The 24906-nt window shown below is 40.4% G+C and overlaps 1 protein-coding gene across 8 annotated transcripts in view; it reads left to right on the top strand.

Annotated features, from left to right (window-relative positions):
• Nucleotides 1-24906, top strand: part of LOC118406716 (sodium channel protein type 2 subunit alpha-like) — a 71264-nt gene that overhangs the window by 43799 nt on the left and 2559 nt on the right. For 7 of the 8 annotated variants that reach the window (XM_035806992.1, XM_035806994.1, XM_035806990.1 and 4 more), the window contains exons 10-29: nt 374-434; nt 811-955; nt 1387-1515; nt 3554-3652; nt 8945-8981; nt 9133-9380; nt 11246-11419; nt 11648-11998; nt 12315-12549; nt 13233-13375; nt 13549-13808; nt 14774-14918; nt 15780-15953; nt 16362-16484; nt 17043-17306; nt 17905-17955; nt 20213-20215; nt 21096-21233; nt 23950-24063; nt 24325-24595. In XM_035806992.1, coding sequence (XP_035662885.1) covers nt 374-434; nt 811-955; nt 1387-1515; nt 3554-3652; nt 8945-8981; nt 9133-9380; nt 11246-11419; nt 11648-11998; nt 12315-12549; nt 13233-13375; nt 13549-13808; nt 14774-14918; nt 15780-15953; nt 16362-16484; nt 17043-17306; nt 17905-17955; nt 20213-20215; nt 21096-21233; nt 23950-24063; nt 24325-24595 — 3165 coding nt within the window. Of the gene's footprint in view, nt 1-373; nt 435-810; nt 956-1386; nt 1516-3553; nt 3653-6267; nt 7488-7839; nt 8191-8944; nt 8982-9132; nt 9381-11245; nt 11420-11647; nt 11999-12314; nt 12550-13232; nt 13376-13548; nt 13809-14773; nt 14919-15779; nt 15954-16361; nt 16485-17042; nt 17307-17904; nt 17956-20212; nt 20216-21095; nt 21234-23949; nt 24064-24324; nt 24596-24906 lie in introns of those variants that run through there. The other variant, XM_035806997.1, reaches the window with a different exon arrangement.

The following is a 24906-nucleotide window of genomic DNA, read 5'->3' as shown; positions in this document are numbered from 1 at the left end:
GGTTGGTTGGTTGGTTGGTTGGTTGGTTGGTTGATTGGTTGGTGGGTTGGTGGGTTGGTTGGTTGGTTGGTGGGTTGGTTGGTTGGTTGGTTGGTTGGTTGATTGGTTGGTTGGTTGGTTGGTTGGTTGGTTGGTTGGTTGGTTGGTGGGTTGGTTGGTTGGTTGGTTGGTGGGTTGGTTGGTTGGTTGGTTGGTTGGTGGGTTGGTTGGTTGGTTGGTGGGTGGGTTGGTTGGTTGGTTGGTTGGTTGGTTGGTTGGTTGGTTGGTTGGTTGGTTGGTTGGATATATATAATTACAAAGAGTGTTTATGTTTATGTTATGAAAAAAAGTTAAAAGCTACAGTATTACTGAACTGTATTTATTCTTTTCACAGAAAACTTTCAAATAGGAGACATCTCAGAATATAAAGTTTGCGGCAACAGCAGCGGTGGAGGGTGAGACACTTTGTCTACGTAATCTCAATGTCCGTTACAAGACAACGTTGAAACACAAAGATACTGCTACACTTTGTCTGCTCAAATGGAAATGGCTGCATTCTATTCCGTCTAATTGACATTTTATGTACCTTATAGTTGAACTTGATGAGATAATTATGATAAGGAATCATCAAATAGCACCATTTGTTATCAATTGAATATCCGTCATGTATCAGCTTCTTCTACTTAGAAAAATGAATGTCGGTCCTCTTAAACATTCTTCAAAATTAAAATACATTTTTGTCCCTGCATTCAACGATTCGAATGGTAACATGGTTGAACGAGCAATGTGATGCGCTTTTGGTGATACTTCTATGTTATTCCCAATTCACAGAATATGTGCTGAAGGCTTTAGGTGCCTGCCAGGGTTTGGCCCCAACCCCAACTATGGTTACACCAATTTTGACTCATTTGGCTGGGCCGCACTGGCATCCTTCAGACTCATCGTACAGGACTACTGGGAAAATCTTTATCAGTTGGTATGTACATTTTTTAATTTCTCAATTCACCTGTATTTCCTGTTTTCTTACGGACATATCCTAAAGACACATCCTCACAGCAACATTCTCATAGACATTTTCTCACAGCAACATTCTCACAGAAATATTCTTACAAAGAATACCCTCAAAGTGGCATTCTTGGAGATTCTATCACAGAAATATCCCCACAGCGACTCTCTCACAGAGATATTCTCACACAGATATTCTCTCAGATATAATCGCACAGATATATTCTCACAGTGATATATTCTGATAGATTCTCACAGGGGTATTTTCACAGAGATATTCCCATAGATGCTATGATTGGAAGGGACTAGTCTCCTGATTTTCCATATACTAGTCATATGATCGTCGTGTTCCAGCACCGATACTTTGTGGTCAATTTGATGACATATTTAATTTTATTTCAGATATTGGCGGTGGCAGGCCCAGTGCATATAATGTTCTTTATCGTAGTTATATTCTTGGGATCATTCTACTTGGTCAACCTTATCTTAGCTGTTGTGGCGATGTCTTATGAAGACGCTTCATCGGAAACAGTGAGTACAACACATGATTTATGTTATTACCTCCATGAAATATTCATGTCGGTTATATTTTCATTAGCGTCTGTCTGTGACCATAATAACTCAAGATTGGCTGAATGGATTGATTTCATATTTGGTGTGTTCGTGGGGTGTGACGGAAATTCACTGGAAACGATTAGATTTTGGGCTTCCCTTGGTAATGCTGCGAAACTTCAGGTTTTGTTATTCCGTGTTCTAAAAAGGCTATGATTACGATGTCTAATCATAAGATAGCTCTTATGCTCGGAAAGAAGTGACGCAAGTTTTGGTCCTCTAGCAGATAGGATTGGAATTTCAGGGGCAGTTATGTAAAAAAATAATCCGGAGGATAACTCAAGAAAGGAATAACGCATCTTCACCGATTTTCATCATTTTAGGCATGCTGATAGCTTAGGCACAGATGTTCGTACGGATATACATGTTATGCAAATGATTACTTAATTTGCATAATTGATTAGGAAATTGTATAATTCCATCGTTTTCATAAATCAACTTGTAGTATATGTAAATTATGATAGGTGGGACATAAACTGACTCCGAATATGCAAAGGAAGAACTGATTTGCATAGCATATACCGGGATGGCAAAATAAATTAATGATAAATGATGGGAATTCTATACTTGGGATTTGTCGATGATGAACATCTCCATGCATTAATTATGTAAATATGTAAGTCATTTGCGCACAATATACAAAAGCTCTAAATATTTCATGGATGACTGATTTCAGGTTTCTTTTATTTCCATATTTATCCTAATTTCTGAGATGTTTTGTTTTGGTCTATTTGCCCGAAAGCCCAATTTTGGAGCTATCGATTGGTCGACAGTAAAGGGCATTTGCAGATCTGTTAGGCCACACTAAGCCCTATCAGTGGATGGCATCAAGGTCTCAGCAGGGCAGGGCGCTTCCTGACAGGTTCGGCGGGTACCATAAACCCAATGGTGCCATTATCCGTCAACGCGTGCAACTAGCGCTAGTTAAGGACCACCGATTTGAAGAAGACACAATGGATATTCAGTGCTTTCCAGTAGCTGATAGTAATATTCTCAATTCTTTTCTTGCCGCCACTGTTACCTGAATTCATGGGGTCGCTCACAATAAGGTTTGCTTTGCAACACGCTAATTCACCTCCTTCAATTTTTGACGTGCATATTGTCGCGTACAAATATTTAAAAAAATGTATTAGTTCATTCAATTTTGATCAGAATTTCCATCCACCAATCAGGCCGGTTTGTCACGTTTGGATGATTTAAGTGTCCAGCTGTTGAGAAATCCCAGGCCCCTTGTCACGTGTTAGCGGTGACATTACGCTATCGTGTTCATTCTCCTGACATTTTAGAGTTCTGACGATCTCATTCATTAGACAGACGGCCACAAGATACGCACCTACCTTTAGAATTTTTATACTATTAAGGCTGCACAGATTTTTTTTATCATGAAAACGATAATGTGACGTTCTGCAAAATGTAAAAAAAATCAATTGTGCTAGCACCGCAAGAATAAATTCAGTCATACTAAAAAAATTCATATCATTGGTCAGATATTTTGAGAACATACTTTATCTACCTGTCAACGCACACATGAATGGAAAATGTGCGTGTAACGTGGAACCAAACTAAGACGCTCAAGGTGAAAAGAAACCACGGTAAACTTTCTTTTATTGTCATGCCTTCTTGAACATATCGATAAGGAATAGAGTAAAGGGAAAAAATAATTTTAGGAGTTCAGCTTTCTATTCAAGGTCACTTGTATTGAGTAGAAGTCGCTCTTCAACGAGACAAAATTGACTCCTTGGTGTATACATTGCTGTTCAATCTTTACATATTGAATAGTAAGACTATCAAGGCCTGCCGACTTTGAAATTGGAAATGTTGCTTTCGACGGGATATCGTTTTTTTCCTTTCTAAAGGATGCCATCCACAGACAGAAACCATGTGTTGCCTTGTTCAGACCTATACATTGGCCCTACGGCATGCAGCCGGGTGAGCATCACCATTACATGTATTATAGGCAGAGGAAGAAGCAGAAGCTGCAGCGAAAGCTGCGGCTGAGGCAGAGGCAGAAACAGCGTCAGAGGCTCAGAAAAGCTTAGAACGAGCATCAAAGAAGGTGATGACTGGTTTGGTGCCTGGCTGGAAATGCATGCCCGATACAGTAACCCCTGACGTTTGCAACTTATGGTGAAAACCTATGTTTTGGTGAAATGGAATACTGGTGTTTTTAACTAAAGAAATATTCTATACTCAATAGTTTTCTCTAGCTCTGGAGAAAAGATGACCTTCATTTCACACATAAATCAAACAACTTAGCGTCTATACTCTGAGTGGAAGAGGTAAAGCTTGTTGACTTTTTAGTGCATGGATTTTAACAATTGTGTGATGGAGTGATTTACTAAAATAGCATGTACGTATCTTTCATTTGAGTGTTGATTTTGTTTAATTCGTTCACAGGAAAAAGATATATTGGATAAAATTAATTGAAATTAATTGTTTTTGATTTTACAATTTTGAAACAAACACAAATTTACACAAATAAAGAAATACAGAGATGGGATCTCAGAAACATTGTATAAAACACCGATGGTTGGTGTATGAACGACACCTGGCTGAAGTGTGAACGATACACGATACGTCCCACCCATTTGTGAACCGCCCCTGACAGGTGTGTGAACCACCCGTGACTGGTGTGTAAAACATCCCTGACAGGTGTGTAAAACATTCCTGACTGATGTGTAAAACATTCCTGACTGGTGTGTTAAACATTCCTGACTGATGTGTAAAACATTCCTGACTGATGTGTAAAACATTCCTGACTGGTGTGTAAAACATTCCTGACTGATGTGTGAAACATTTCTGACTGGTGTGTGAAACATTCCTGACTGGTGTGTAAAACATTCACGACTGACAAAAAAAACCTAAGATAATGGGAAATTACCTTATGTTTTAAGATAGAGTTAAGGTAAGGTTGGCGCCCGCCCTCTTGAAATTTAGAATCAATGGTACAAAAAGTATCTGCAAAATCGAATTTTTTTCTTGATTTCTTAAATGTCATTTGAATCAACCATCACAATGAATGGTGGGATGGGGGTACAGGGCATCTGACACACAGTACCAATACAAAATTCATCATTTGGATGAAAGCTACTTACTTTACTTTGGTTTACATCCCGCTAGAAGCAGACTTTTAGTAGACCAGGCTCACGATCCCAGAGAGAAGTTGCAAAACTAAAGAGTGAGAAAAAGACGTCAAACCCCCAAAGCCTGCATGGTATTCCGTTACAGTTCTTATTAGAACAGTCCCTTATTCAACTTGTCACCATTGTTATTTTGCACTGCCTGGTTCTACGTACCTAGCTACCCTCTTCATCCCGTGCGGGCATAAGACTGTGAGCAGTTTTCTCCATTTCTCACTGTCTGTGTAGTTTTCAGAATACGGTTACATGTTGCATGTACCCCTCGAGCGAATGAAAACTGTTTTATGTGTGAAATGCCCCTGTCAATTGTATAACAGCCCTTCAATGATGTGGGGACACAACCGGACTAGTGTGTGAACCACTCCTGACTGATGTGTGAACCACTCATTACTGATGTGTGAACCACTCCTGACTGATGTGTGAACCACTCATTACTGATGTGTGAACCACTCATGACTGATATGTGAACCACTCATGACTGATGTGTGAACCACTCCTGACTGATGTGTGAACTAGTCCTGACTGATGTGTGAACCACTCCTGACTGATGTGTGAACCACTCCTGACTGATGTGTGAACCAGTCATGACTGATGTGTGAACCACTCATGACTGATGTGTGAACCACTCCTGACTGATGTGTGAACCACTCATGACTGATGTGTGAACCACTCATGACTGATGTGTGAACCACTCCTGACTGATGTGTGAACCACTCATGACTGATGTGTGAACTAGTCCTGACTGATGTGTGAACCACTCATGACTGATGTGTGAACTAGTCCTGACTGATGTGTGAACCACTCCTGACTGATGTGTGAACCACTCCTGGCTGATGTGTGAACCACTCATGACTGATGTGTGAACCACTCATGACTGATGTGTGAACTAGTCCTGACTGATGTGTGAACCACTCCTGACTGATGTGTGAACCACTCATGACTGATGTGTGAACTAGTCCTGACTGATGTGTGAACCACTCCTGACTGATGTGTGAACCACTCTTGGCTGATGTGTGAACCACTCCTGACTGATGTGTGAACCACTCATGACTGATGTGTGAACCACTCCTGACTGATGTGTGAACCACTCCTGACTGATGTGTGAACTAGTCCTGGCTGATGTGTGAACCACTCCTGACTGATGTGTGAACCACTCATGACTGATGTGTGAACCACTCCTGACTGATGTGTGAACCACTCATGACTGATGTGTGAACCAGTCCTGACTGATGTGTGAAGCACTCTTATGACTTTATTTATTTATTGGTTTGGCTGCACCGAACACACAGCCAGGGCTGCCCAACTAGCATATGGCTATTACAAAGGGCTAGCCCTGCTGACAAACACATAAACAATACAAATTTAAAAAAAAGAACATTTGTATGTACATGGTGTAGGATAACTTACATATCATCTAAAATGGAGTATATAACATCATATCATCGACAACAATATTTGCAATGAGAGGTCAGGGTCAGTATATACACTCTTATGTATAAAGTACTATGAACCACCATTGACTGAAGTGTGACCGACCTTTGACTAATGTGTAGACCGCCGGAGACATGTCGTGACATGAAAGGTTCGACGAGGCGGCACCTTGTGCCTGTTATATGTGGCATTGTTGCGCTAGGCTGAACATGACTTCTACGTGCGCTATGATAAGGTGCACGTAAGGCTAGCATACCTAACTCACCTTCCGGCGCCAGAATATCACGTGCGTGAGACGAAAAAACGCGCTCCTACTATTTTACGTTGATTTCAAAAATAACGTTACCGCCTACAACACATATTTCTGTATGAATACTAGAGAGTGTTTCAGCCGTTCCTTTCTGTTTAATGCTGAATATCATCATTTGATCAGGTCAGTACTTTATTTTCTTTTGTTTTATGTTACATGTGTTTACCTTTGTTCATTCTATTTTCCACGCTATCATGGTCACTCATATCACTTACTACTGTAACCATAGACAATATGGTTTTACTCAACCACTGTGTCATGGCAAAACTACGAGTCCAAAATAATTGTCACTTACATTATCGAATTATGCACACCTTCAAAAATCAGAGTAAATTCCGTAACTTGTTCTCAATGCTCTAGTGTGTGGCGGGGCATCCCCGTTCGTTGTATCGAATGCTTTCGCCGTCTTCCAACACTGAAAGTGAAGTTCAACATACTCGATATCATCTTTGCTATAATTCTTACTTGAACAGTGAATACTGTTAGCTTGATCTCGTACAAACGCTTCCTATAGTGTGCAAACATATCATCGGAATAATGCACGATGATTAATGTGTTCGAATGATAATTCCACCAAATTTGGTGCACGTTGCTGTGTTCCACCAATGAGCGTATACATGTTGACTGTCTACTCTTGGAGATTTGTGAGCCTGCTTGTTACAAAAATGCTTCTTCAGAATGTTACTAACGAGTACCTGTTTCCAATGACTACTTTCCAGGCAGCTGGCGTGTGCGACGACAGTGACATGTGCAGCAATAGTGGGTGTACGACGACTTCACACTCCAGTATATGTCGAAGAAGCGTGAGAAGTCACCACAGCAGGTGCAGCGTCAAAAAAAGGACGCCCTCTCAGCTCTCATTGTTGACTCGGGCCACTCCTAGATCCGCGTCACGGCCGTCACTAAGCAAACTTCTGCACAACAACTTTTTTGGCAGGAAAAAGAGCAGGGATGAGCTACGGGACACGTATTGTGGAAATGATAACTCACAAGGCGAAATTCAATCGTTGGTGCGTAAAATTCATATTCAATCAATATTTCATTATATTTATCTAATATCTTATTCTAAACATAAATACAAGTTTGTATCTTTCGTAAAGAAACATTTGACGATTACGTAATATTCCTTAACTATATGATTTGATGACATGTTTGTGATTTCAAAACTTGACGTATTTTCCCTTTCCATTTCATCCTCTAATGCTATGTAATATTTGTATGCATGATGTTCTTACTTTCTGCTTGTGTTTGAGGACTGGAACCATGAAAAGGGCTCAGGGTTTGATATCAGTCATGATATCAAGTCGGACATCAAACGTAACAGGAGTCGTTTTCAAGTTGATCCACTCTTTTTTGTCTCAGTCCAGCGTCAGCTTACGCGGTTCGCCATACCTGCAGCGGTGGGGCAGCAGAGGGAGTCAGTTCAGCTGGCGGCTGGGACGCTTCAGCGACAGGGAAAACCTTTTCTGCGACACGAGCTTCGGGGAGGATGGTTATTCTGATGAGCTGACACTGGATGGAGATAGGAGCAGAACAGGGTCTTTTGATGTCTTAAAACCTCAGGTTCTCGACAGCAAGCAGCTCTTCCAAGAATGCAACGGAGACGTCCTCCACAGATACTGTAATGGCAATGCGCCATCACCACTGGAGAAGCGAGGGGATCCCGTCCTCCTCCTCCTCCAAGAAAACATTCTTCTGAACCAAGTTTCAGACGTGTGTTCGCCTTCCCAACTGATTTCTTCGTCTTGTGGTCAACTCGCCAGTCAAAGATTTTTTTCCTTATTTCCTTTATTTCACATGCTGCTATATATAGATACCATTTCCGTTTTGGTATTTTCATATGTGTTCTTTACGTCATTTGTTTTCTTACATAATTCAAAATGTGTTTTTCTATCATATAAGATATTGACGTCTTTGTTAGGTTATTTTGTTGATTGTTAGTTTAGTAGAGTCTTAGCTTTTTCGTACAATGGGTTGTGTATTTGTCACATGTATGATTTAATCTGTAAATAATCGATATTAAGAGGTATTCTGAATAAAGGTTTTCTTTTTTGCCATTATTGTCCGTAGGGTATCACTAAGGTCTTCTACATTGTTAGATCCCATCTCTAGTCTTGTCTACCTCAAATAAATGCAGCTAAATCAGATCCAAAACTAACGCTACTAAATAGTTTCATCAGGTTGGTAGAATATAGGATGAAGGAGAATTCTTGTTACACAACCAGTGGGCACTTACATAGCTTACGTTTCGATGTCTCTCAGACACCTTCGTCAGAGCTTCTCCAGTTTAACAAGAATTCTCCTTCATCCTAACGCTACTAAATTGATGTTACTACTATTCTCCAGATAGAAAGACGTGATGATTTGATATTGTTATAAACAATAGACTATAGAAGTTCCATGCAACTTTCATGCGAAAATAATATAAACATTTCCATGATTGTGTCTCTTTTTGTCTTTCCTGCAGACGGCCTCGGCTGCCGGTGATATAGAGAAGGGAGCAGGTATGACAAAATGTCATGAGGAGTGAAGTTTTTTACCTGACAAATTTATCACCCAGAATTGTGTTGTCTATTTTGATTCATGAAGAAGTAAAGATATATCAGAAGATAATGTGCACAACAGAAGCCTCACCAGAGCCCTTCGTTTCTACAGGAGCAGTGGACTATGATTCGGATGATGAAGAGGAGGAGACGATTGCTCAGAAGCTGGACAGGATATTCTGCAGCTGGTCCTGCCCTCCAGTGTGGAACAAATTCGCTAACCTGTGTTTTCTTTTCATCTGTGATCCCGTCATGGAACTGTTCATTACCCTTTGCATCGTTCTCAACACTCTCTTCATGGCCATGGACTACCACGGCAAATCCGAACATATGACTTACGTTCTCCAGCAGGGGAACTACGTGAGTACGTTTTCTACGTTTCTGCACGATGTAACGTTATATTTCTATAGTTTAGTGAAATAAGTAACCTAGTTAAGTTAAAGTCCTTCCCACACCAAATGGTTATCGGGTGTCGCCCATCTCCATTTTTGTATCCCTGGGCCACACAGTTTTGTGCGATTATCACAGCAGGGGGTTAGTCTACTGGCAGTGGTCTGTGTTTTCAACTTCCATACTCTTTCTCAGATGCTGAGTGCTAAGCATAGAAAGAAGAATGTACCATTTCTAAGTCTTTTGTATAACTCGGCCGGGATCGAACTCACGACCTACGGAATTCGGCGCCTGCAAAGCGAACACTCATTTGACCATAGCATCGGTTTCATTGAATCAGCTGCTGATGAATAAGCTGCTAATATCTTACAGAAGTTAGGTTACATCAACATCTGTGGGGGAACGTGCATAGCTTACATGTATCTGGAAAAAAATTAGCATCTTTAAACTATGATAACTCAAAGGGTGAGTGATTGTCACTGCCCCATGGCATGGAACACATTGAAACAAATATTTTTCAGGTATCAATAATTGAGTCATAACGCTTAAGCCGGCTTTACAATTCATGCGGACGCCGGCCGAATTTGTAGATCGGTCAGAGCTCGCCGAATCTCAACATCGCCCGAGTATCGGCTGTATTTTTCGCTGAAAATCTGCCCCCTTTACAAATGGACAGAGCCCGTCCGACGTCCGTCCAAGACAACTGATTATAATTTGTTAATGAGATTATACTATGTCTTGAACATGGACGAAGTCAGAACTGACTAACCTTGTAAAAAGCCAATATTTGTGTAAAATTCAATTTCTGAGTTGCGAGATATATGTAGGACATGAGTGGATTGGACAGGCACACTGAAAACAATGATATCAACAGGAATGATGTGACACACCAATCCAAAAACTACCACAAGAGCCACAAAGTGAAAAAAACCCAGTCTGATTCACCATAATACAATAATATTGACAAAGCTGACATCGGGCGAACCTCGGGCAAAGCTCGGGCGAACCTTGGGCGAACCTCGAGCGAAGGCCGGCAAAGGCCGTCTGAGTTTCAGACTGGAAAGCATTAAGACATGAAGAATAAGCCTTCAGACATTAAGAATATATGATCTAACACATTCAAGTCTATAACAAAAAGAAAGATAGGAAGTACTGTCTTTGTGTCCAATTGCATTACATTATAAATAAAAGGTACGCAGCTTTTTTTTATAGAAAAAATCATACAGTAGTCTTTATTTATCTTATATTTCGGAACAAACTTTTTGTTACAGATGAAAGGCTAAAACAAAGGACACGCGTTCAACACAGGTGTCAAATTGATTAGGTGACAGTTAAAATTCTGCCGGAGCCCTCCAAAGCTCCCAGCGACACCAGCACGACGCTCGCCCAAAGCACGCCAAACTAGTTTAAAGTCGGACGGAATATCGTCCGGTTATTGCAGGAAGCCCGAACGAGTCCGGCGCGAGGCTTAAGAGTTCGGGCAAACTCCGTCAAAAACCGTCGGGTTGCCGCCCGAGTATTGGCCAAGTCTTGACCATTGCTCGGACAAGCTCCGGTCGAGCTACAGGCAACCAATTGACGAGCTCTCCGAGCTCAATGCTCGCCGCCGAGGCCTCGCTGAAATTAAGCGCAGCTGCAAGTGCCCCGCAAACGCCGACCGAGCTGCAAAAATTCGCTCGAGGTCCGCATAATCGCCAAAGCGCCGGTCATACTCCGGCCGAAAATGTCCATTTGGAGCTCGCCAACAACTCGGCCGAGCTAAATTCTTGATTTGTAAAGGGGGCTTTATGTTTGAAATGACGTTAAAAGTGCTAAACAAACTTCAATTTTCTCAGGCTTTTACCGGCATTTTCGCTGGTGAGATGGTATTGAAGATGATAGCTCTGGGTCTGAAGCAGTACTTCACTGTGGGCTGGAACATCTTTGACTCCATTATTGTGACGCTAAGTCTCGTGGAGCTTGGACTGGAGGGCGTGAAAGGCTTGTCAGTACTCCGGTCTTTCCGTTTGGTGAGTACAAGGGGAATCCACACAGGGGACAATAAAGTACACTCGTTCAAATTGTACTCAGGAAATTAAGTGGTATTTACTGTCTGAAAGAAATATTAATTAATTCATGCCATGTAATATGACTTGTTAGCCAATCGTAAAAGCACAATGAGCTTCTGACTAATGTTACCTGTTTGTTAATACGAGGAAATAATAATTGATTCTAGTTGACAACAATCATCTTTGCAGCTTCGAGTCTTCAAGCTGGCCAAGTCCTGGCCAACGCTGAATCTTCTCATCTCCATCATCGGGAACTCGCTGGGCGCTCTGGGCAACTTGACGTTCATCCTTGGCATTGTGGTGTACATCTTCGCCGTCATCGGCATGCAGCTATTCGGGGAGTATTACACAGCCGAGGCGTTCGGTGGCACATTGCCCAGGTGGCACTTCCAAGACTTCTTTCATGGCTTCATGATCATCTTCCGAGTTCTGTGCGGCGAGTGGGTGGAGACTATGTGGGACTGTATGCACTGTGCCGGCTCCGCGTACCCAGCCTGTCTCATCATGTTCCTCCTCACCATGGTCATTGGCAATCTTGTTGTAAGTATTTCTGCACCACTCAGACTCCTACCCCAAAGTTACACGTGATCAGAAAATACAGGATAGGGTATTTCGTATGTTAAGTGGAGGAAATGGAAATGAGGAAAGTAACAATGGTAAATGTAGGAAATTAAGTATTTCTCACCAGGATTGCGAGCATCGCAAACCCTAAATGAAGATATCTATACATTCACACTAGATGAAACATCTATTTTTACAATAAAGATCTGACATTTGACCAGTGCCTGCTCCAGAGTATTTTCTGTATACAGAACTGCTGAAAACAAAGGATCTCACACCTCTGTTCTCTCCACAGATCCTCAACCTCTTCCTTGCCCTGCTTTTGAGTTCCTTTAGTGGGGATAATATAGGAGAATCGGGATCGGATGAGCCCAACAACCTACAGATTGCCATCGACAAAATAAAATGGTTTCCCAAGTTTCTTCTGTCGCTGTGCTTACCCTGTGTCCCCACGCCCAAGAAGAATTGGCCACCGTACACTGACCAAGGTAAAGAGGAGGAGGAGGAGGAAAGTGGCATACACATGATCGGTGAGAAAGTCTTTGTGTTTATTCAATTGACCACATTTCAATCTTACTATGAATGCACATGAAGCAGAATTATATCAAATCGTGAGTCAGAGCAATATGTAAATTCGACTCGCCATCTTGACGTTGATCATCTCTAAATTTGATCTCGTCAACCGGTATAAGTTATCATCATCACCTAACAATAAGTCCATAAGCTACCGTATCTGTTAGCTCTAAAAAAATCCATGGTTATATCCACCCTATGAACCATTATAGGTTTCTTGCTGTTTGGGAGCTTGCCTTACTATCAGGTGCGTATTAGTCCCAGCGCATTTTGGAAATTCGGTGACTCCGCGAATTATGACATTATGGAATACAGAGATTCATGAATAGATAGATAAATAGATGAAACGCCCTCCTTCTGCTCCACTTTGTCTAGTTACTTCCATTTCTGTCAACACGACAGTTTTTGTACAGATACACTGGCAATTCGTCAGGAGAAATTTACATTTAGATTTCTCCGATTTGACTTACTTGGTATGGGTGTGACAGCTCACTATATCCACAATTTTCCGCCCATGTTTGAATAGATAAACACACTGTGGCTATTGGAGTATTATTTATGAAGTTAAATATGGTGGACACAGTGACTCTTTTTTGTATAGCTGTATACCCTACTAACCTATTCTTTTACTTTTTGATAGACGGACAAGCAGTTATCATGCAGAACGGTTCGGTCAGTAAGTTGGAGGATCCGGACAAATGGAGCGCGTCCAACGGCGTCGTGGTTCCCATCGCCGGCTTTGACTCCGAACTGGACATCACGGGAATGAGCCCGTCCCAGAAGGTCAGTGTAAACAGCATGAAGGCTCCTGTGATCCAATCCATACATGATCTTAGACATCAAGAAAGAGAATACGGACTAGCACAATTTGTTGTCAGCTTTGCGAAAGAACTAGGTACATTGTATTTTGCATGAAGTTTACATTGATAATTCAGCTATGTTTTATTCCCGAGCAGAAGCTGAACTATGATGAGATGGGTGAGAAAAAAGGCAGTAACTACTCCTTATCCTCGGGGAGTGTGACGTCCGGGAGTCTGGAGACATTGAGTGAGAAGGAAAAGGGGACGTTGGAAGCCGAGAGCACTAAGTCTCACTCCGAGACCACTCTGACTGGGGAGGGGAAGGGAGGAGAGGGGGAGGAAGAGGAGCCCCCTACAAAGTGCTGGGAAGATCTGGAGGAGAACGCTCCCGATTGTTTATGTGAAGGTTGCTACAAGTAAGTCTAATGAACATGCCAAGGTTATAAGAGCGCTGTGTAAGTTGTGAGGATCATTCATTTTCAAAGTATGCTCCAATATCTTACAATACTGCAGTATTTTGACCATACGTGGAAATATGTAAATGTCGTAAATAATCCGAATGCCAGTTGCAGACTAATCCATAATCATTGCTGGATAGACGTACGTGTGGAATATTGGGATTGTCGTAAAAACGTCTGTTATTCATTCGGATTTTATCGTATGATCATATTGCATATGCAATATCCATTATCATCATAGATCAAATCATATACTGAGGCACTTTTTAGAGCACAGCCGTAAATGCCCCTTCACAAGGGAGCAAGAATGAGCCGGAATGCCATTCTTTTCTATGCCTGGGAATTCGTAGTGTATTCAAGAAATTCTCACTGCTTTCCAGATACTTGTGCCCGTTCTTTTGCCTGACCCGGAAGTTTTTGTCATGCCAAATACTTTCGAGGTGCATTTGAAGTGGAGAAATATCGAACGGCATGCAAAGTGTATTCTAAGTGAATTCTAACTATTTTGAATGCAGTATGACAGCATTCTACGGCATTCCAACATTATTCGATACATTCTTATCTCATTCGATGGAGAACCCAAACGGCAAGCCACTTCGAATCCTGCCAGAATGTGACCGAAAGAATATATGGAATGCAGTGAGAATTTCTATAATACACATCGAATTCCCAGGAATAGAAAATAATTTTCATTCTGACGGCATTTTGGCTCATTCCTTCTCGTGTGAAGGGGATATAAGGTCCATTTAGAATTCCCATCCGAATGGCCCTAATGTGGGACGAATTTTGCAAAAAAAAACTTCATTCCAGCTGGTTCTGCTTGATTCCTGCTAGTTTGGTTTCAGTGTGAAGGCCCTATAAGTGACGTTTTGTGACTTAATTCAGACATGTTGAATGACGCCAGTGTTGCAATTTTTCCACAGAAAAATTGCTTTTTGTGCGAATGTCGATGAAACCGGATGGGGACCCACGTGGAACGCCATTCGGGCGCGTGCGCACTGGATTATTGAACACAAGTGGTTCGAGACTTTCATCATAGCGATGATTATGTTCAGTAGCTTGGCTCTGGTGAGTCCGTTCTCTTATTTTACACTTGTGCCCACAGTTAGCATAGCTGTGGTAATCACCACTATCTCACCTGCAAAGGCCCAAAAACACATTTGGCTAAATTAGCCCAAATCTCATCTCTTTGGTAAACAACTGTGTACATCTACAGCAACCTTCAGCTTTAGTGTTTTCAAATAACCGTACAGCAACACAAAATAGAACTTTTTGCTAAAATGGCAAAAGCACGTCCTATTGACTATTATAGTTACGTTACCACTGGATATAGGAAGAAACGTAAAAAACTCCGCTCTTCCACGCGATTCCCGTGAAAATGTAAGGAGGATATTGTGCTATTGTGTGAGCAGTACAGATCCTTTGTACCAACCGTACTGCTGGCAAATGTATCACCACATAATTAAACAATAATGACATGCCATTCTATTACTTAATGGAAGAACCTTAACATTTCTCTTGTCTAGTGAGTGTTACGTATAGCTGTATAATGTTACGTAGAAAGTTAAGATAAATATTACTCTAAAAACATAGAAATAAGCATGTTCTAGTTAGACAGTTCTGTTCATTATCCTAGTCCTATCTACTTGTTAAGATATGTGTCAAGAATTCCGAAATGATATTAGGGTAAAATTATTGTAACCAAAGTTCCGATGAACTGTCCTTTCTACACTAAAGTTTGCTTTATTTGCAACAAGCAAAGAAGACGGCTTTAAAAAAACTGTAATTCTATCACACCATACCATCACAAATATGTAGTTAGCCTTTCGAAACAGGAGAATGCTCTGTGGTAGCAAATGTGGAACCTTTTTTTGAATTTTTCGTAAGTAAACATTTCAACCTAATGTGTTTTCTTTCCTTCCATTCCAGGCGATAGAGGATAGACATATCCGCCAACGCCCGACCTTAAAGAAGATTCTTGAATATGCGGATCTTTACTTTACGTTTATTTTCTTCATCGAAATGTTATTCAAGTGGCTTGGATACGGCTATAAGAAGTACTTCACGAATGCCTGGTGCTGGCTGGACTTCATTATTGTTATGGTAAGTGAATGAAAGCGGTTTTCCATGCTCTACTGTCCACAAGTACATGTACCTTGATTATAGGACTTAATCGCGTGACGTCAAGGGCAGACGTCACAGTTGAGTTGCCATCTAAAACCTTGAATTTCCGTAGGGATACCTCTATAGCTAGGTTCTGGGAAGGTACATCTGCGTTGACGAACCCCGCAGTGCCGCACCAGTACCCCAAGTGCAGTGAGATACCACCATTAGTCATACGGCAGTGCTGCACATCGTGTATTGATTTTGCCTGCGAACTTTTGTTTCAAAACGTGACACTATCCCAACATCAGCCTATGGTTCACTAAAGCATTACGTCACAGTGGCTCCACGTCTCTCCTGATCCAACTGCTGTCACTTCTCACCACGTCATTTGTCTCTACCTTCCAGGTGTCACTGGTTAGTTTGGTGGCCAAAATCATGGGCATGGAAAACGTCTCCGCCTTCAAATCCCTCCGAACACTTCGAGCACTTCGACCTTTACGAGCTATATCTCGAGCAGAGGGAATGAGGGTGAGATTCTGTTTACAATACTTCAGTCCATTGTTTTGTTTTTATTGCTTTTTGTCATTTGTATTGGTGAACTATTGTTTTCGTGAGTTTATGCTTATCTTTTCCTCACAATTACAAGGAGCTTCTAACGATACTTCGACCTAGTTATTGTACTGGATATTGTTGAATGGCTTAATCATAATTTCAGAATAAAAATTTTCTGAATGGAAGGTGTAGTGACTTTTGTCACTTTAAAAAAAATAGGCTGGCCATTCTAAGAACCAATGAATTATGCATAAGAGCTCCTGTGGAAGAGTACATTCTTCCATAGGGGACCTCCATTTCTGCCTAGTTCACTTTTGGGAAGAGTTACTGTTAAAATATTTCATTTTTGCGCAGGAATGATATGGAACAGTCCAATGTTGCATGGGGAGGGGCATGGGTGAAATATAGTATATTTGCTCTCAAGCAAATATCGGCCTTTCTATTTTTTCTTTTCTGGTAATTCGGAATTCGACTATATTTTAGTAGTATAGAATAAGAGATCAACAACAGGACCCTCTTTATCATCTATGACAGGTCGTCGTTAACGCTTTGATTTGCGCCATCCCCTCCATCGGGAATGTGCTACTGGTGTGCCTCATCTTCTGGCTCATATTTGCCATTATGGGAGTACAACTCTTCGGAGGGAAATACTACAAATGCGTTGATGATGAAGGGAACAAGGTGAACGCCAGCTACGTCAGGGATGAGTTTGAATGTGGCCAGAAAAATCTGTCCTGGATCAACGCGCCGATCAACTTTGACCACGTTGGACAGGCATATCTTTCACTGTTTCAAGTGGTAAGATATTTGGCTAACGGTATTATTCCTTAGCCTCCAATGCAGGCTCCAAACGGGGCTGTTTTTTATTGGGGGGGGGGGCGGGGTGGTTAGCGATTTTCGACGTTGGCTAGGTAGTCTTACGGGAAAGGGAGTTTGCCGAGGAAGGGAGTTTACCGTGGAAGGGAGTTTTACCCCGTTTCGAAACTCTCTTTCCCGGCATAAGAGAACTTAGCCAACGTTGAAAATCGCGAACTACCTCAACCCCACCCCCACCCCCAACACACACACACACCAATGAAAACCAGCCCCCTTCGGAGCCTGCAACGGAGGCTAATTATTCCTTACAGACTGGAAAAAGTCATAACTATTTTAGTAGGTAGAATAGAATTCAGGATAACATGCCGACCGAACATTTTCTGTAAGAAATTCATACCAAAACAGCGCATTGATAGTGAACTAGGAATTTTTTATTTTATTTAAGCAACTTCAATTTTTCCAACAGCGTCAGAAAAAGAACGGAATCTATGTAAAGCCGTAGTCTCATAACCAGCGACATGTTAGGAAACCTAAGTTATGCTTGATTTGTACAATCTTTTCTACTCTTCATCCATTCCAGGCAACTTTTAAAGGCTGGATGGACATTATGTATGACGCCATTGACAGTACGGTAGGTGCATACAAGTACTTCGTGTTTGAAGAATAAATCGCTAGCACCTTTTAAAACACACGACTTAATCAACTTGTCAGTTGAGAAGGCCGTCACATCATTTATATCGTTACTAACTTTGTCATGGATGGAAAATCCAATAACAACTGAAGTAGAGTAATGTACAGAATGATAGCGAGTACAGAATGATACATTGGGTTCATAGCAGCATTATAAAGAAAACCTTATCTTCTTGGCGAAGGTGGTCGGCAGCCAAGCTAGAATTGCATGGGTTTGAATGCTCTAGAAGAGGTACTGATTCATGATATGTGTCTGAATGCAGATGTGTGCTTTACTAGCCAAGGGGAAACTATTAGAAACATCTTAATCACAACCATCAATACCATGTTTGCATGGAAGCTCATCTGTGTTGGTATAATCCATATTGAAGTTTTTAACTGCCATTCAACACAAGGACAAGGATTTTCTCACCTCGAATTTTCGGTCGCTCATCCGTCGACTTTCGTCAGGAGTGGTGATTCTTTTTTTTTCAAACTTTATTCAGATAAACAAAACAAAAAACATACAATACAAGAAAACTTAAACAAGAACATACAAGTGCACATACACTGACAGGTAAGTACTTGTGGTAGGGATTTTACAGAAACAGGTATAAGGGTTCCCACTTTCTGTTATGTTTACTTATTTTGTTTTTAGCTGTTGCGATATTTTTTTCCATTTTATGTACATATTTAACGAAGGCAATAAACATGTGGATGGATAGATTCGATGTCTCCCGGTTTTTATAGATATATATTTTGCCCAATAGAATTATAACATTAGCAATTACTGGTGTTTCACTTGATAAATCGCCTAGTAATACATTCAATGGGTTGTTTATATCTAGGTAGTTCCTGTTATGGAATTATACCAAATTTGAACCTTTTTCCGAAATAAAAATACAATGTGACAATTCCAAAATAAATGTTTCGCTGTTTCGTCATCCTCCCCGCACAGAGAACATTTCGAACTGCTTTTGATGTTCAAATATACAGCATTCTGTTTGTAGCTAGAAACTTATGCAAGAGTTTAAATTGGAAGATCCTGCTGGCGGAATCTATTGTAAGTTTGTAGGGTAACTGAAATATTTGTCTCCATGGGAGAGCAATGTTAAAATCATCTTCCCAGTAAGACATGGTGTTTTCTGGATTTATCTTAAGGCTTTTGCTTTCCATAAAGAAGTCATACATTTTCTTATTGATCTTTTTTCCTTTACACCATTCATAGTTTTTTAAGAGCGGTCTGCACACTTGCAAGTGATTGAAATTATTACTACTTTGTCTCGGACACACTCTCGCTAATACAGAAAGCAACCCATTGTATGTAAATTCAGAGCAGAGCTTCCCATACTTCTTAATTAATATGTGATATGACATGGGTATCTCATTTGTGTCTAGCAAGTCTTCAACAAATATGATGCCGCTCTCAACAAAGTTCTGGCATAGAATTGGTTTCCTTTCAATTTGAAAAATTGAATTGCACCATAACATTTGCTGTTGCCAAGAATTCGAATCGAAATCCGGAGGATAATGTTGGAAGGCTAACCATGCTGAGATGGCATCTCGAAAAAATAGGCTAGTATTTGGAAATTGCTCTTGTAATATCCTGTTAATTGTCCTGTCATCATTGCCTAGTTGCATAAATGGGAATAACCCTTTACAAAATATAACATGTGTATTTGATAGTAACTTAGCACAGAACCAATCTCTATTACAATAAAGTTTTGGAATCCAAGAAGCCTTCATACTAGCATTAAATGCATATAAATTGATAAGTTTCAATCCACCACATTGATAGGTATTGTACAGAACTTTTCGTTGTACTCTTTCCGGATCGTTGTTGCAAATAAAATTGAATATTTTCTTTTCATACAATTGGAAAAATACTTGAGGTGGGGATGGGAGAGTCAGGAAAAGATGTGGTGATTCTTTACTTGAGTCACGTGTCCCTAGGTCACGTACTCAAAGTACTTGAATCACCACTCCTGACCAAAGTCGACGGATGAGCGACCGCAAATTCGAGACAATTCTTGTGTTGATAATGAATGACAGTTAAAAACTTCAATAATAACATGTTTGATATCATTCAGGCAAAGTCATATCTAAGGGTTATCATGATGCTGCCTTGTCGATGATTGCTTTATGTCCATTTATTTTTCTTTCCCGCGAATGTGCCTGGGCACCGTTCCGACTCGTCTGGGCATGGACCTCCTCAAAAGGATGTGAGTAGTTTCTATTTCATCACGAGGTCACAATTTTTTTGTGCTCCAAAGTCGCAGATAGCCTTTCCTGTTTCATATAGCCTCACATAAATCCTAAGTTGACCATAAAAAGTGATAGATAATCTCTCCATCAGGCTACCTAAATTTCTCTATCTGTTCACGACTAGATCAATGATAATGTTTACCTTCAATTTGTAGGTAAGGATTCAGTCTGAGGAGAGTTATGCGCTAAGCACGTCAAAGGTGCACATGGCATTCCAGAAACGTTATTTTCCAACATAATGCTCTTCTACAGCTGTGAACAATAACCTAATATATAATCTTTCACGTGGTATGCAAAAATAATCACTTGTATTGTCGTCCCCATGTGAACCTTCGGGATCTTTCAAATTTTGTTTGTTTGAAAGGATGATTATTTTTGTATAAGATATTGCTGATTTCGTGGAATAGTGATATTTATCAATCATGGTCGATGATGAGATATTACAAAAACGCGAAGAAAGATCAAATGTGTGAATACAGCGTTCATTAACATCACACATTTAAAAGCAGGACTAAATCCTATCAGCTTTGACCATATCAATGTGAGTGACTTTGAGAAGCTTTGAGAGTGCAGTTGGATTCGTCTGATTGGTCTCTTTTTCCCAACTTTGCTCGTAAACTTTGATTTGTCATATTTGCCCATAACGCTATACAAGCCCAATGAGTGCAAACACGTTGTCAAAATATAATTTATCCGAGGTATAACACATTATCAAAATAAAAAAATATTCTAGGTATATGAAAGTTATGGTTCGTTTAATTGACTGAAATATTTTGAAGAATTGTAATGACGGCTTCATTTTCCCAAAGCTCACCAACATCCGTTGTCTCTATCTAGGTGGGCTTGCAACCCGAATATGAGATAAATCTCTTCATGTACCTGTACTTCGTCCTCTTCATCATCTTTGGTTCCTTCTTCACTCTCAACCTCTTCATTGGTGTCATCATTGAAAATTTCAACGCACAGAAGAAAAAGATAAGTATATTTGGAGTTTCCTTTCAATCTGCATGTGCTGGAAAGCTGAATATAGTTGTGACCATAGATTTGTGTGTTCTTGTTGTTATGTAGTTACAGCGTCTGTCTGTCGGCCTTTGGCCCAGAGTTTTGTAGTGTAATTTTTGCATCTCATCCCAACATACGTCACTCTTCACCAGCACGCTGAAGATCTCTGCATGAAGGAAGAGCAATGTACAAAATCCAGAACCAAACACTTTCTAACGCCTACATGTGAACACATTCGGCATTGACTTAACTCAGGGTTATACATAATAATATATGTAACGTTTGCATTTCCATCTCTCTCTGGCACGAGGTTGAGAAAGGTTGGTGTAAGTTCCTGTAAACCTACAGATTGTACGTTTCTATGTAAACACAGAAGGAGACTCTGATAATGCCGTTACGTCAGCTAGGCGTCACAGTAATATATGCAATATGTATCACACTTGTATATGTCATATAAGTACGCGAATGACCAATTGTTTCTGCACACGGTATATCAGATTAATACATATACATACGTAAAGGATGGGATGCCCATCGCTTCACACAAATTGCAAGTAACCGTAGCTTTGTAATCATTTGCATCACTGTAAGAATGTATAATCAATGGAAATCCATCCGGTACGATACACAGTACACTTCGAACAATTAACAGCTAGTTAATATCCTTATGTTGGTAATATAAGAAATAACTATTCTATACTAGATTTAACACAATCTAAGATTATAATAGATCCCTAACATCAAATTTACATTTTTTTTGCGTATTCCCATATAACTATAGGAATAGAATCAATTTCTATCTCAAAAGATATGCTAATAACAATGGATGTGTCTCCCAATCCTTCTCTGGGATAAAGTGGCAAGAGGTTGGTACTTTTTAAACTCTTTTGATTTTATTTTGGCACGGTTAGCGTTTCACATTGAACATTGTCAGACAGACAATTGAGCATCTAAAACCAGACAGAAACAGTACGCTCCTACAGGCCCTTGTGTTAAATTTCTTTCATAGGTTTTGTGACAGATCGTAACGTTAGATTGAGTCAGTCTAAAACAAAATATTTATCACCCCATAACCATATACGTAATCATACATCAATATCACACTGTTTTCAACATTTCTATCTTTTTCTGCCAATTTAGGTAAGTAGCTTTCTAACACTGGTCACGTGACTTTCATTTTATATTGTGTAACGCATCGCATGCGCCTTGTATGTCTAGTCAAAACTACTTGTGTAGACAACATCTGTCCAATATTCTCAGTCTTCGCAAACTTTCTCTCATAAAATTTACATTATGTGCATTATATTTTCCGTTGCGCACTATTGTATAGGATTTCCTATTTCTATATAGTTTAGGCGCCGCTGCCGTCATATGAAAGAAGTAGTGACGCTGCAAACTCATCACGAACCAGCACATCCCCTACCTCAAGCCTCTTCAGGGGGACTAGCTAAAATCTGCTGTGAAGCTTGAATCTAAACCTGATTTGTAACTTGGTCTGTTTGGAACTGAACAGTTATACACACTTCTTTGTTGGTAAGGTCGCTCTCTTTGGGCGGTGATATGTTGAACATTGAAAACGAAAGTGTATTTAGGTATTCGGTATTCTATCATGCCACATTTAGGGTCAAAGGAACAAATATGCTGTTGTATGCTAATCTCCCGTAGATCTTATACTCGAAATTTTGGCGGGCAAAGACTTTGATAAAAGTGCACGTATAAAATGACGGACGAGAAAATTCACCATTTCGAGTTATGAGAATTTATCAGTTAAAACGTTTCCGTATCTTAGCTGTTGGTAATTCGGACAAAAAGCCGTCAAACTGAAAATTGATACAAACAAGTGTTTGAGACAGAAAAAAATTAACATTCAAAGAGCCAAAGAAACTCACTCACTCACTCACTCACTCACTCATCTCCGCTTGCTCCTGGCATACAGATCTCCTGCCAGTTCTGTAACTGGTTCCTGCCAAAGAAAGGCAGCGTCTAAATTGAATCAAATCGACAGAGATGTAGAATGATTCATCGTTCATTGTTATAACCTACAATTAGGAATTTATATACGAATGTGAGGACGTGCGTGTGTGTATAATGTTACATGTTTTACTACTATTTCACTTGTTTTCCTAGTCAACAGCATGGATCTAAGTCTATCTATTGACAATGCCTGATGATGATACAAATCTAGGGAATTAGGTGCATTATGCTTCACGTCATGAACACCAGACTCAGCGTGAAGGAGAGATTTGCTACCAAAGCGTATTTAAATTATATAGCGATGAATATCATAAAGAGGAAATCATACAAATTTCGACGCTGCGTGCATCGTGTCCTCAATTGTCATTCATGCCTAGGAAATTCTATTAAAATATCAGTTTCTGCCCACTTTTTCGGGATCCGATACTCGCGCTGACCAAGAGATTTATTATATATAGAAAACCATCATCACAGCTTCTATTTACGTTAAGAATTTGGGAGAGGTATACTGTGTTTTCGTCCTACAAATAACACTCAACGGAAGAGTTCCTGCTTCAGACAAAAATCAAACTTGATGCATATTTTAGGATTTTTGCTCTTACCTTCTCAGTCAGTCCATCCTAAGCATATGAAATGATTGTGGTAGCAAACAAACCACGATCAAAATCAACTAGTGCTGATTTGCTGCTTATTGTGCTTCTTTCGACTCTTTTAAGGTGGAGAAGGATCCTCTATTGACTTGTTTATGACTGAGGATCAGAAGAAGTACTACGCTGCCATGAAAAAACTGGGTTCCAAGTCCCCAACCAAGGGAATCCCGAGGCCTGCGGTAGGAAGCCAATGTCACTCAACATTTAGCGTTGAACCCAATAGAATTTTGTAGCTTAGGCCTGCTCTAAAATCAGCAGACCTGTTTTAACCAGAGAATGTTTCTGTTTTGTATTTCTCGCAAAGGCGTCAATCCGTCTTTGCACCAAATACCCTAACACTGGTAACGCCTGTCTGCACATGGTGTAATGACTTGCCACTTGTGGGAATTAGATCTCTGTTTGATCATAAAATGTATATGGTACATATCTGTCTTTTGCAGAATAAAGTCCAGGCATTTTTCTACGATGTAGCCATGCATCAGATATTCGAGATCTTTATCATGATTATCATCGGCCTGAACATGGTGTCCATGATGATCGAACACTATGGCCAGACGCAAGAGTTCACCGACAACCTGGCCTTGGTCAACATCGTGTTTATCGGCATCTTCACATGGGAGATGGTATGGAAGATGACTGCCTTTGGCTTTAAATACTTCAGCCAAGGCTGGAACATCTTTGACTGCGTTGTCGTCGTTATGTCCATATTAGGTATGTACTTGATCACTTGTTGCAGCGCATTTTACAACAGATTAACGATGAAATGTACATAAACATAGTATCCGGGCAGAGCACGTGGCATTCGTTGGGTCAAAAGCATGTCTAGGTGACTCTATGTGGACTTGAAAAACTGAAGTTCTGTTTTATTTGCCAGCCATTTTTTTTTTGTTTTCTCATGTATCGTAGTCCATTTTGACGATGAAAGGTTTTGATAGTCAACGTTATAAAGTACTAAAAGCGAAAAAGATTCCGTCAATGACAATGTAGGCGTGATTTTAACTGTCTATGCTTTACCACTACAG

Source organism: Branchiostoma floridae, chromosome 19 (assembly GCF_000003815.2).
Source record: "Branchiostoma floridae strain S238N-H82 chromosome 19, Bfl_VNyyK, whole genome shotgun sequence".
Taxonomy (NCBI): domain Eukaryota; kingdom Metazoa; phylum Chordata; class Leptocardii; order Amphioxiformes; family Branchiostomatidae; genus Branchiostoma; species Branchiostoma floridae.
Note: the sequence above shows the minus strand (reverse complement) of the source record. Positions and strands in the feature narration are given on the sequence as shown.